The sequence below is a fragment of the Ctenopharyngodon idella genome, chromosome 22 (assembly GCF_019924925.1).
Source record: "Ctenopharyngodon idella isolate HZGC_01 chromosome 22, HZGC01, whole genome shotgun sequence".
NCBI classification, from domain to species: Eukaryota; Metazoa; Chordata; class Actinopteri; order Cypriniformes; family Xenocyprididae; genus Ctenopharyngodon; species Ctenopharyngodon idella.
The window spans coordinates 20980075-20994528 of record NC_067241.1 but is presented as its reverse complement, the minus strand read 5'-3'; the positions used below and the strand labels follow the sequence as shown (position 1 = coordinate 20994528).

Below are 14454 nucleotides of genomic sequence, written 5' to 3'. Positions count from 1 at the left end.
CCATTGTAAGGTCATGGCAGAGGTGAGGTCATTGTGGAAGGATGCTATTGTGAGCTTGTGGCCGAATGCTTCTATGCATTTAACCTTGAAATCACATGACTGTGACATGTGAATCAGTTAAATCTATAATAAATCTTTTATAGGGTTATAGCGTGAATCAATATTAATATTATAAAGCGACGAGAATATTTTTGGTGCGCCAAAAAAAACCAAAATAACGACTTATATAGTGATGGCCGATTTCAAAACACTGCTTCATGAAGCTTCGGAGCGTTATGAATCTTTTGTGTCGAATCAGCGGTTCGGAGCGCCAAAGATTTTGGCGGTTTGACACGTGATCCGAATCATGATTCGACACAAAAGATTCATAACGCTCCGAAGCTTCATGAAGCAGTGTTTTGAAATCGGCCATCACTATACAAGTTGTTATTTTGTTTTTTTGGCGCACCAAAAATATTCTCGTCGCTTTATAATATTAATATTGAACCACTGTACTCACATGAACTGATTTAAATATGTTTTTAGTACATTAATGGATCTTGAGAGAGGAAATGTCATTGCTGGCTATGCAGGCCTCACTGAGCCATCGGATTTCATCAAAAATATCTTAATTTGCGTTCGGAAGATGAACGAAGGTCTTACGGGTGTGAAACAGCATGAGGGTGAGTAATTAATGACATTATTTTCATTTTTGGCTGAACTAACCCTTTAACATTTAGTAGCATTTGTAGTTCTACTTTTAGTTTATGCTGGTTTAAATAAAGAAATCATTGTATTACAGTCATTTTTACTGCTTAGTTTAAGGTAATTTTTCCTTTTGAGGTAAAATGTGACTTTTCTGTGAGATTTATTGTATCACCTCATAATCTAATTTCTTATCCATTCATGTTTATTTAAAAGGGGTGATACTGCAGCAAATGTATCAGTTGAAGTAAGTAAATATGTTATTCGCTTTATTTTGAAAATTAATGGACACCATTACTCTTTTTCAGTGAACGCTAGCATTTCTTTTGAGGCCGCGCATACGTTTCCCATACAGCCGAGCGTGTGGTGTCAAGCGTGGATTGGTTTGTCGTCACTTTATCCCCCTCTCACGCGGACCTTTAAACCCATCCAATACAAAGCGCTCAGATTTGCATACAGAGAGCGCGTAACCAATGAGGGCGACGTGCTGAAGAGCTTTCCTCAATTCAAACCAATGTCTGAGCGCGTTATATTAACATATTTGCTTCGCAGACCAATCGTTTGTGGACTGGCGGTTAAGTGTGGACCGAACTGACCAATGGACGAAGACGAGGGTAGAGTCTGAGGTCTGCATAATATTAACATGTTATTACCAGAGGTGTTTTAGATATTGATCCTGTATTCGGTGGTAGTTAAACTCATTCCCTCATCTCACAGGTCCATACCTGCTTTTCTAATTTAATAAAGACAAGTGACAGGAAAATTTTTTAAAAATGCCCAAGAGGAAGGTAAGTCGGTTTCTATTTTAATTTCCTCACTTATCCTCGATTTTCCTCCATTTTTTTTTTTTTAAGAAATAGCGGCTCGCGTTTCAACGATGAGAACGTACGCAACGTCGAGCAGGTAAGACGAGGATCAAGTTTTAAAGCGTTCTATCCTAATCCGCGGGCTGGATTATGGAATCCTGCAAAAGCAATGGAACATTCGATCATCGTCACACTTGCTGATTTCCTCCATGATAGTTGGCGGTTTAATAACCCGATGTCTCTTTCGCAGTGAATTTGCCACTCCGTGCGCACTTGTGCTGAATGTCACTTTGCGGTGATGCTTCAGTCTCCCTCGGTTAGACTCAAAACCTAGCGCTCTGCTCTCGCCGAATGTGTCTGATACTCGCTAACCTCCATTTTAAGATGTTCGTTTTTTATTGGCTCACTTTCGTCGATCGATAGAGGTCCCCATTATTTTTCTATAGCCATGTTTGAACCGACAGGCTCTTCCTCCACCCCCATTGCGGAACGGCAGACCCGTATGTAACAAAGCGCTCTATCACTCACACAACTCTTTCTCGCATATTTAGAGGCGATTGTGACGGTAAACAATACAAAAACACTGCTAAACTGTGGTTGTCATAGGAAAAAACGACAAATGAAAAATATAACTGCACGTTTGCACGTCAAATGATGCTTTATCGATAATGATTCAAAGTCCACCGAGCTTCACTATCCAACATCAGTGGGGGGCGTAGACTAATGCCTAACAATGAGGGGGTTTAAACCTTTTTTTTTTCTTTTTTTCCCAAGTTTGTGGTAATCAGAAATCATTTAAATTTCACTCCTGTCCCGTCAGCCAGATATGTTGATGATAGAGGCACCGAAGCGTGAGTTTCTCTAGGGGGAGTGTCTCTTCAATTAGTGAGGCTAAACAAACAATGGACACTTTCCAAGAATAGAATAGAGTCCAAAACTTCTCAAAGAAAAAAGTAGTAATAATAATAATAATAATAAGTATGTTTCTTTCTCAATAAATGGTCAGTGAGGTACCTGTTTTTCAGAAAATGTTCAAGCACAGAAGGTCAAATTTTTATTCAGCTTATAGTATTAGTTTAAAAACATGATTTGTGTTATTAGGTTTTTTATAAACAGTAAATAAACAAAATAGTCGAAATTTATTCAAATGAAAAAACAGGCCTGAATTAATCTGTCGCTTATTAAAGGATCAGTTCACTTTAAAATGAAAATTACCCCGAGATTTACTCATCCTCAAGCCATCCTAAGTGTATATGACTTTCTTCTTTCTGATAAACACAATTGGAGTTTTATTAATAAATATCCTGACGCATCCAAGCTTTATAATGGCAGGGATCAACAAGTATGAGTTGAAGAAAGTGCATCCTTCCATCATAAACATACTCCACACGGCTCCGGGGGGTTTATAAAATCCTTCTGAAACCATGCGTTTGTGTAAGAGAAATATCCATATTTAACAAGTTATGAAGTAAAATATCTAGCTTCCACCAGACCGCCTTACAAAGAAAGTGTAAAACTCTCGCAGTTCAAATGCTATGTCCTACGCCTTCCCTTTTCAGCTTACAGAAAAAGTATAACTGACGCGACGCCAGTTTACACTTTCTTCGTAACTTCAATATGAAAGCTACATATTTTCCTTGTTAAATATGGATGTTTTTTTACACAAATGCATCGCTTCGCTTCAGAAGGACTTTATTAATCCCCCGGAGCCGTGTGGAGTACGTTTATGATGGATGGATGCACTTTCTTCAGCTTCATCCTCGTTGGTCATGTTCACTGCCATTATAAAGCTTGGACGCGTCAGGGTATTTATTAATATAACTCCGATTATTGTGTTCATCAGAAAGAAGAAAGTCATATACAGCTAGGATGGCTTGAGGGTGAGTAAATCTTGGGGTAATTTTCATTTTAAAGTGATCTAATCCTTTAATAGTTATCTAGTTCGGGACAAAGTGTTGATTTTTAGTTGCTGATAATTCACATAAATTTTGGTTAAATTAATTAAAGTCGCACTGATTGAGTTTGTGTAAAAATTGAATGATATAATTTAAATGTTTTTCTGCTGTGTTATAAATATTACCTTTTGGGTGTCACAGTTTTTTCGTCTTTTTGCAAGATTGTGCGTAGCAGTATTGCAGCTAAAATATGGAACATAGATAAATAGTATGTTTTTGGTCCTTATAGTAAGCTCATAAAACATTTTACTACAATGAATTGAATATCAACAGGTTATGTCAAAACAACATTGTTTTATGATTGTAAATGCTGGAGGTCTAGACCTCAGAAGTCAAGCTACTTTTTAATAATGGTTCTTCTAACATATCTAATAGTTCTCACAACAATAAAACATGGGATGTGTGCATCTATTTTTTTAAAGAATTAAATAAGATACCAATTTGCGGAAAGTGCTAGACATAAAATGATTAAAAAAACATTTAAAAGAATTTTCAGGGTTTCACACTTACATACATTGAGTATACTATAAAATGCATTATACACAGATCTAAACTGGCAACTGGTGTGCAGATGTGTTATATTAAATTGTGCCTTGAGCACAAGTAAACAAGAAGTCAAACCACAAGAGCTAAATTACCATATACACCATAGGCCTATGGCCATCGCAGCAGTGTATCTGATTATAATGAAGTCTGACAAGCAAAAGCTACTTATAATGAACATTGTGTGTGAACTGAGAAGAATTAGCAGATCTTTGCAAGTGTCACTATCAGTACATATCTCTTCAAAGTACTCTGTCTCAGAAGTCTTTTTGTAAAATCGTATTTAATCTGCACCTGTCGCACATGAAATAAAAAATGTATTTGTGTGAAGAAATGTCCGTTTGTACAAATTTTGCATGTTTGTTGTGTCTATGCAGTCACCCGAGGGAGCGGAGGCCAAAGACGCCACCAAAGTTACTAAGCATGAGGTAATTCACATTCATTTCTTTTTCAAATGTAAAACTGCTGACAGCACAGTTTGATCGACATTCCTAATGCCATTAAAGTAACTTACCTTTTAATTTACATGGTTTAGCTATAGCACATTTGAGTACATTTCCGCACAATCTCAATGTTTTTCCTCCTTATAGCCCACTCGGAGGTCAGAGCGTCTTTCCTCAGTAAGTGTCTTTGCTCTCTTTCCATATGCCCAGATCTCATTTGCATTTTCCATACAAGGGTTAGTGAGCGTTAGAAACCAGTCTTAGGAACGGGTTTGTCGTAAACATATAGTGCTATAGCCTTCTGGGTATCCTGAACTACAAACACATTGATAGTGTCTTAAGCATACGGTTTAGATGTTTTTGGTTTAATTTAAATTGTTCTTAAACTACTATATTATTGTGTCAGAAAATAATTTACCACTCATTGTGGCCTTTGTGTGTCTGTTATGACACTATTTTTAACTTCCTTCATCCTGTTGTCTTCTTTCAACCCTCAGAAACCAGCTCCTAAACCTGAACCAAAGGCCAAAAAACCAGCTGCCAAGGTAACAGCTCTCTCTTTATTACAATCTGTCTCTGTCTTTATGACATTTTACATTTTTAGCATGTGTTTGCATGTACTTTGCATTGTAGGTATTTTCTTTCCTCCATATATGAAAGTATTTTGCACATTTGGTGGAGTTTGTGTATTGTATGGACAGTATTAACTTTTTTGAAGCCGATTGGACGCAGTAGATCAGGTGTGATCTGGTGCTGGCCGGTGTGTTTTAGAGCAATTAAATTGGTTCAGTACAGAATTATTTAATTTTCGTTGTTCCATTTATGTTCTATGAACAGAAGCCATCCAATGACAAAGCTGTAAAGGAGAAGAAGGGCGGAGCCAAAGGAAAGAAAGAGGAGAAAGAATCTGCACCCACTGCAAATGGAGAGACCAAGCCAGAGGAGGTGCGCTAACTCTTTTTGGTTGCTAATACAATTGTCTAGCATTTTCAGTACTCATCTATGTGGTCTTAATAGAGACAATAATGTCTAATCGAAGAGCACAAATAAAATATGATCATAATGATACTTTACCCTTAAAAACCTACATATATACACTACCGTTCAAAAGTTTGGGGTTGGTAAAGTTTTTCAATGTTTTGAAAAGGCTGCATTTATTTGATCAAACATACAGTTAAAACAGCAATATTGTGATATAATTTAAAATAAATGATATTTATTTTAATATATTTTAAAATGTAATTTATTCATGTGATGACAAGTCCTCAGTGTCACATGATCCCTCTAATATGCTGATTTGCTACTCAAGAAACATTTCTTATTATTATCAATGTTGAAAACAGTTGTGCTACTTTATATTTTTTTTTTCAGGATTCTTTGATGGATAGAAAGTTCAAAAGAACAGCATTTTTTTTCTTTTGTAACATTTTAAATATCTTTACTGTCACTTTTGACCAATTTAATTCATCCTTCCTGAATAAAAGTATTAAATTCCTTTAAAAAAATCTTACTGACCCCAAAATTGGAACAGTACTGTATATGTCTACTTCTAAGTCCAGCTTCAGTGGCGGCGCTAGGCCGGGGTTTGCTGGGGCTATAGCCCCGGCAGAAATTTGCATAGAACCGACACAAACCAAATTCTATGGTTTAATAAATGTTTTAATGTGCCTATATGTATTAATAATGGTCTTGATGGGGGGAGGAGTCAAATAGCCCACACTCAGTCAGGTACTGCAATCATTATGGAGAGCTATTTAATATGAAGCCAAAGACTGCAAACTTTAGGCACATCCCAGAATAGCTCAGAAGATAACAAGAGACATATTATCCTCTTGTAATATTCAACTGGTGAGTAGCTACTTTGGTGGCTTAAGACCTATATTGTCGACAGCCCCTGATATTACACCACGTTATAAACTTCAAGTAATATAGATTTTAATATTAATTCTTCGCCCTAGCCTAGTGGTGATAAAAAGAGAAAAGGTTGTTTTCAATGTACACATAATGTGTTACAGTTAAATAGATGTCTTGACCGTTGCGCCTCATCTGCTTTTTCAGTTTCTCGCGGCATTTTTATATCAAGTTAGAAGTTAAACACGTCTTGACGCCCTGCTCTTTTCCATTTTGTTTGCAATTTTTAAAGCATTACCAATATATACATAGACGTATCAATGAAACTGTCATTCGACAGGTTTCAATACACCTTATGCGCCAGAGAAACAAGCGCGCCGCCATCTTTATAATATTGTCTTTGAACTTTGCGGTAGCTCTGTACATTTCTATGGCATCGCTGTCAAAGAATAACTAGCTGGTGAAGTGGATTTACTTGTTGTAGAGTTAATGAAAGTTATCATGAGCATTTTAATGTTTAAAGCAGATGTCTTAACAAATGTCAGTACACCAGGAAGATTTTAAAACGAGCAGTTCATTCATAAATACGTAAGATCGCTGTGGAAATATAAACCGGAAGACAAAAGACAACGAGCGCAGTGCTGAAAAGGGACGGGGCTACATAAGGTCTATAAACCGCTATTGATTTAAAGACCTGATAAGGTAATAATAAAGATGTTCAGCGAAATTAATAACATGTGCTTAATAACTGTGCACACTTTACAATGTGACCTTAATAAACGGTTTAAGGTAAAATTGAAAATTAAATAAAATGCAATAAATGCAGAATATTGAAGTTATTTAAAAAAATTGTAGCACCCCCAAGAAAAAAATCCTGGAGCCGTCACCGTTTAGTATTGCATATCGCACATCAAGTTGCTAAACCAAGCTCAGGCCTTGGAAATGGTACATTTTGCATACATTTTGTCACTAGAGCTGTCTCTCCTTCCTCAGAATGCTCTGAGATTACTCAAATTGTCCTCCAGGACACAAAAAAATGTTTTCTTAGAACATTTGTTGTGTGAACAAGAATGAAAGAGCAGACATGTGAGGTGGGAAAGAATGACCTAGTTACAGGCATGTTGTGGTGAAGTGCATTCTGGACGGTTTGTACTAAAATGACTGGATGTAAATTGGTGGCATTCATGAGAAGTTTAGAAGGGCTGATGGTGACAACGAGTATAATACTGCTTTAAAAAATAATACAACTTAATATTCTTTGTTATTGTTAATATGTTGTTGTGACAAATGAAGTACTGTAAACCAGCTTGTCATGAATCTCTGACCTTTTAGATAATGGCCAATTTTGTTGGATAGTCACGATCATTGTATCTCCATCTTAATATAATTTGTCCTTTTTTCCTACTTGCGTTTCTAATCCTCTTGTGACAAAATGATTAAGGAAACATGACCGATCATTATTGTTCAGCACTCTCTATTAACATGGATTACAGTATACTGACCAACATCTAATGATCTTTTCCTGTATTCCTTCCCATGGCTTTTCAAACACTTGCATGTGTCTGAACCCTCTCTCTCACACACACACACACACACACACACGTACAGATCTGTGTCTCACGCTCATCTGTCAGTGTGTCATCATGGAGAAGTTCTGCCCCCTCCTTCCTGTCCATCCGAGGGCAGAGTGAGAGTGTTAGAGTAAAGGGTACGAGAGTTTGAAGAGTGCAGTGTGTGCTTGTGTGCTCGTCAATGTACAGTCTAGATTTATTCAACCGTCTCTTTATGTTAAAAAAAAAGCTGAATTAATTACATTGTGAATGATTGGTAACCAAGGTTAACATAATGTTCAGTACATACACTCCAAAAAATAATGTGTTGGCTCAACAACAAAAAAAAAATAACGCAACAGTTTGCATCAATTTTTTTGAGTTATTACGGAGTCCCGCACATGACATGAAAAAAAAAAAATTAAATCGTGCGCACGATTTACTAATTTGTTCCCTCGATTTACTAAATCGTGCGCACGATTCATTATTTCGTTCCCTCGATTTATAAATCATGCGCATGATTTATAAGTCGAGGGAACGAAATAGTAAATCGTGCGCATGGTTTAGTAAATCGAGGGAACGAATTAGTAAATTGTACGCACGATTTAGCCTACTGTTTTTTTTTCCTGCGTGTCATGTCCGGGGCTCCGTAAGTTATGGCAACTTTGAGTGAATTTACGTTCAACCATCAAGCTACATTGAGTTAGAGGAACTTAATAATTTGTAGCATAAACTCACATTTTTAAGTTGATTAACTTCATTTTTTTTAAGTCACTCCAGCTACCAGAGTTGTAGCCCTGGAACCAATTAATCTTATCTATTTCAGTTCAAATCAGCAGCTATCATAGCACATGCTAACATAACTTATTTAACATGTATATTTAATGAATAAGTAAGATATTACTTGTCACTGGCATTAGTGCAGTCATTGCTTGTAGAGTCAATGTGGTGTTTACCTTCATCTACTCTTCAGCACAATGGTAACCACAAAAACTTCAACATTACAAAAACTCTTTTAAATGTCAAACATAACAGCGTTAAACACTAACAGGTCTTTCTATTCACTAAAAACAAATAAATTAACACTTAATTTCAACATTTATTCTCCTTAGCCAGTCCTATGCAAAGCATGCTGGGAACTAGAAATCCTAATTTCCAAAGTTATCAAGACAATTTCATTAAGTTACTACGACCTATTTTTTTTTATTTATTTTTTTTAAAAAGCAATTAACGCAGAAATTTGAGTTTAAATTACATATGATATTAAGTTGATGTAATGACCAACAAAATTATAAACAGAACTCTACAAAATAGTGCTTGCAACTTAAAAGGTTTAATTAAAACAGTAAATTAGAATTTTTAACTTGCAACTATGCATTTATTTAAGTTGGGGTAATGAATAATTTTGATATTAGGAATTGCATCAAAAAGATTTTGAAGTGTTATTTCAGAGCCACCATCTTCACCAAATGGTACAAAAAATATTTTGCAAGTGCAGGTTTGCTGAATATTCATTTGTCAGATAAACACATTGATCAGTCTATCTACATTAGGTTGGAATAAAAGAAAGTATTTTTAAAAAATACACACTGAATTCAAAATTTAAATTGATTTCCTTTGAGACGTAAACGTTTTTTTTTTTTTTTAGGTAAATTGTGGTTGTCATTTGTATGTGGGCTTACTCATACTAATCGAGTGGTTTTGGTTGTGTCTGTCTGACTTCCTTCTTCTAATCTAGCAGTTTAGAAGAACTAAATAAATCATATCAATACTCTGTCCTCTACATATTAAAATTCATATATTTTTTTTCTTTTGTGCTTTTTTTCTCTGTATAGGAAACTGAGACGCCCAATACCGAGGCTGAGGCCGAGTGATTGAAGTTGTTTTCTGGAATAACAAAGAACATTTTTTATTCCTATTGAGTATTTTGTAAAATGCAAACTTTTTTTAGACTTACCGTACTAGATTTCCTTAGCTAAAAGTCGACTCACACTCCCCGCTGAAGCACCGTACCTGTCTCCTTCTCTTTCATCTGACAGAAGGATAGATTCATTTCAAGGAAAAGCAACAATTATTCTTGAATATTTCACCAGCAGCTCGCCTGCCAAATGCAGCCACTTGGAACATGTCACATCCTGGTTCTTCTTTTGCCACCAGAGTGCATAGCCTTAGCACCATGTATTTGGTTACTAGGGTCTTTGGTGTGTATTGTCTTTGAGTCTTGTTATTTAATTGGTTGAATATCTTAAAAAAGAGAGATATAAAGAGAGGGAGCAAATGGGGACGAGAGATTTGAGTTGTAACCCTTAGCCTTTTTTTAATCTCCTTTGTAGCATTTTAAGATTCAAGTGTGTTCTTTTAAAATTGCTGAATTAAACATGACCCTTAACAGTGGCAGATATCCATAGCAATAAACAAGTGGTGCTTTGTGCTAGAAGGTTAGGAAAATTCTACAAGAACTGAATCTCAGACAAATGTAAAAGTCCACAGAACTGGTTTGAGATACTCCTCTGTAAAATGTTTTCAAATAAAGATAAATAAATGGTCAATGGACTCTTGTGTGCTTGTTACTCGTTGTTTCTTTAATGCTCCACAAGTACTGGGTTGTCTTTATTCTCACAGATACAGAAGTTCAAGGCACGTTCACACCAAGAACGATAACTATATTAGCGTCCACACCAGCGGACGATATCGTTCTGTTTATTCAAAGCGTGCGCTGCAGTTATGACGTCAAGCGTTTAAAATGCTCGAGCTCATTAAAGTTGGACGGATTCTGATTGGCTGTCGATGTTTTTATCGTTCATCAGCTGGAAAAAATCGTTCTGAAAGTGATTCCAACTGTATTGTTTCTTTGTGCCGTTATCATTTTTGTGCTGTGGACTCTGCTATTCTTTTATATTTACAATCATTTTTAGAATTATATCGTTATAGTTATGACACTGTAATAATGCAATATATGTATATATACATAAAAATAGCTTTAAAACTCAAAATAGCTCAGATTAAAGTTTTTGGGGAAGAATATACATATATAATAAAATAAAATATTGGTATAACAATGAAAGAAAATAAAAAAATTAATACCAGTCAAAAACTAGTACCCATGTCTTTCATAAACTGATATAATTATACATTTGAAATTAGAATTTAATAAAACCTTATAATTTATCCTTTAACATAAAGGCATAACTCACCCTTAGTTGGCTTTTCTGTATAATATTAATCTGTTTTTTTTAACATCATTATAAATCATAACTGTGTTATTTATGCATAAACAATTATATTACTAAGCGCATTTGCAAATAAAATAATTTCTGTAACAACTGATGTTACTATTTATAAAAAAAAAATAGGGAAATGCACAGTTGTCATAACATTTTTCCATTGTGGTTTATGTTTCCTCAATTTATTTTAAAATTTACGTTAGATAAACATCTGCGAACAAAAACATGTATTTAACATCTCTAAGCTTTAAAAACACAGATGTAAAAGAAATATAGAGCACTTCAGCACGTCTTCCTCTTAGAGAGAAAATTAAATGTCACGTGACTTAAAACAGCGTATTATTGGTTTCTTTAAAGACTGTACTTTTAATTCCAGCAATGCAACTTGTTGTTTTCTGATTAGAGAGTAAGTGAAGAAAAATAATGACAACACTGTACCATAAAGAGTTAACTTTGTGGAAAACTCTTGAGGGTCCAGGGTGTTTAGTCCAAAGCTACAAAAGCTTTTCAGTGTAGTTCTTTATACACAAATACATGTGACCCTAAACACACACGCATACACTCACTAAATACAACTGCTGATGTCAGAAAGTGAAAGGTCAGCAATGCCGCGGAGAGGCAGGAACGGAGAAGAGGAAATGAATGGACTGACAACCCTCGTTGGTCTGGCCTGCTGTCTTTCTGGAGATCCAGCCAATAGATAAAAAGCCTCATATAGTAATAAAACTGTTTAATGGTCACACACAAGCACCATAATTCTGAAATGTAGAAATGAAAGTGTGTCTTCCTCTCAAATTGATGTGTTTTTCAGAGGATACACTTGTCAGGAATGTTGGGCACTTAATATTAGTCCAAATGAGGTCTGAATAAATGAAACATGAAACTGATCACATTATTATTACCCACATTGCAAGTTCAAGTAAATACCATGAAAACTCTTATACATTTGAGTCCAAATTGTCACTAATTCTATATCAAAAATGGACAAAAATCTGGCCTTAATTCAGTTTATAATACATATATCTCTAAGTTGTTGATGCATTATCATCATCATTATATTATATATCAAATACATACATTTTTCCCATCATTCAGGAGTTGCATACCTCACTTTAAATATTTTTATAAGCCAATTGTATCCTATTTTTTACTGATTATTATTAGAGGTTACTCTTTCAGAAATCTTTTTAAATTATAAAGCTTTTGTTAATAATAATTATTATGCAAAAGTATAACAATCTGGAAGGTTCAGATAAATCCAGAAAGACCCAAGGAGGCAAAAAACTCCAACTTGATTTATCTACCCTTATAACCTTTGACCCATGTTTGGCCCCTGAACTCATCATCTGAAATGTTAGTCCTGACCTCCAGTGGCAAGACGAAATACTGCACACTACTGATCACAAAATAACACAACGTTCTTCCATTTTATAATGTTTAAGAAGGTGTTTAAGGTGTTTTTATTTTTAATATTCTGAATCAAAATGAGTCATTCTTTCAGTGGGTTTTTGCTTTTGTCTGAACTTACTTATGAAGTTTTGTGCCTACTCAGCCACTTCACCAGATCACCACCATTTCTCAAAAGTGTGATAAGTTGCGTCAGTTCTGCTTAAGTAGCCTCGAAGCTAAAGCTGCTATATTCATGTACTTCTCAAGTATCTGAATGCTTTTCTCCTTCACGTTTACTCTTAGTGTCAGTAGTTTAGCAAGTGTTACATCACCAGATTTAGTTAAGGCTAACTGTTGAACAGGGGATTTTCCTAGCAAGGGCACATAACAATTTGCCTCATGCTTATAAAGGAAAAGTCACAGATTGTATCAAAGTCACCTTTTTAGCTCAAACCCTAAACACTTCCCTTGTTTAATGCCTGACTTTGATGCATGTGTGTGTGTGTGTGTATGTATATTATATATATATATATATATATATATATATATAAAACATAACAAATATATAAAAAAACATGAAAAGAAAAACTTTTACAAAATAGTCTATTAAAGTTTTTTTTAATGACATTTCCCCGGTTTCAAAGACAAGGCTTAAGCTAGTCCCAGACTAAATTACATGTTTGAGCTGTTTGAACTGAAAGTAACTTGTAATGGCATATCTTAAAATATGTCAGTGTCGTTTTGTTTCAAGATGCACACCAGTAATGTTTTTTTCCTAAGACACGTTTATAAAAGCTACTCAGATGTCCTAATTAAACTAAGGCCTAATCCTGGCTTAATCTAAGCCCTGTCTGTGAAACCAGGCCATTATATTGTTCACTGGATGCTGAGTTTTTAAGCCTAAGTTTTAACTCTCATTTGCATTACTTGCGATATATGGTTGAAGCAAAAATAAAGTTTAGCCTCTTGAACTTCGCAGGCACTGACTAATACAGAGCTGGTGGTGTTTATTTGATGTGGATAACTAATTAAGGGATCTTAGAATTTAGATTGGTCAGACCATACATAATCTACACGGTCAACTATACTCGTTGTAGAAGGTTAGAACTCAACAGGCATTTTTAATGTTGTACGACTGCCTCCTAAATCAGTTTACTTAATTTAAGGCCGTAGGATAAGACTTCATATGGCAAAACTTCACCTGGCTCATTTAAAGTCAATATCCTCACTCTTTATGCCCCTAATTGCTTACCATTCAAAAAAAAAAAAAAGAAATATGTACAATACTTGTTTATAATGAGTACAATATTATAGACAGAAGCACAGGAAAATATTTTGCCCAATCCAACTGTTTTACACAATCTTGGACACAATCTGCGTGTTGTTTCTTTGATATAGATATACAGTGTACCATATAAATACATAAATAAAATCACCACTGTCCTATTTGTCTGGTGTTGCCATTAGTCACTGGATTCCTGTAACTCACAAGGTTTAATTCATTACATTCTCCCTGTTTACTACCCTTCCCCCATTTTACTGCCCGCTCGCTTTTGGGAAAGAAATGGAGGACTTCCCAATCCAAATCACAACCAAGAGAGGGGGTGGGTTCCTTGGAATAAGTCTGTTTTATGATTGAAACGAATTGACTTTTATACACATCACAACCACAAAAATACAGTGGTAAAATTCGGGTGTTTGATAGTTAGCTTCAATATGCTGTTGTGGGAGAAACATGGTGTGAGAACCGAGCTTCGCTGCCCGCAAGGTCGATAGACCGAAGAACAAGAGGCGCCATTAAAGCTCAGTGTCCGGTATTTAGCAAACAAATAACCGTAGCCTGAATAAATAGTTACGTTTTTGCATAAAACGAGCCACCATTGCCTTCTTTTTTCCCTTCAGCGTTAGCATCACAGCCTCCCTGACAGCACAGTCCTGCGCGTACGTACTAGACTGTACTCGTGTATTCCTGCGCAAAGGGGTTGTGCTTTTTAGAAGGAGGAGGGGGT

The 14454-nt window shown here is 35.5% G+C and overlaps 1 protein-coding gene across 4 annotated transcripts; it reads left to right on the top strand.

Moving 5' to 3' along the window:
* Positions 1 to 1280: 1280 nt before the first annotated feature.
* Positions 1281 to 10381, top strand: hmgn3 (high mobility group nucleosomal binding domain 3). 4 transcript variants are annotated; one of them, XM_051880397.1, is made up of 7 exons: positions 1281 to 1472; positions 4366 to 4416; positions 4579 to 4608; positions 4929 to 4976; positions 5269 to 5376; positions 7891 to 7990; positions 9668 to 10381. In XM_051880397.1, the coding sequence occupies exons 1-7, from the start codon at positions 1458 to 1460 to the stop codon at positions 9673 to 9675; spliced, it is 360 nt and encodes a 119-aa protein (XP_051736357.1). In that variant the 5' UTR covers positions 1281 to 1457; the 3' UTR covers positions 9676 to 10381. The 4 variants fall into 4 exon arrangements, with proteins under 4 accessions (XP_051736357.1, XP_051736359.1, XP_051736360.1 ...); XM_051880399.1 differs by lacking the exon at positions 4579 to 4608 and having other exon boundaries at positions 1282 to 1472; XM_051880400.1 differs by lacking the exon at positions 7891 to 7990 and having other exon boundaries at positions 1282 to 1472.
* Positions 10382 to 14454: the final 4073 nt, after the last annotated feature.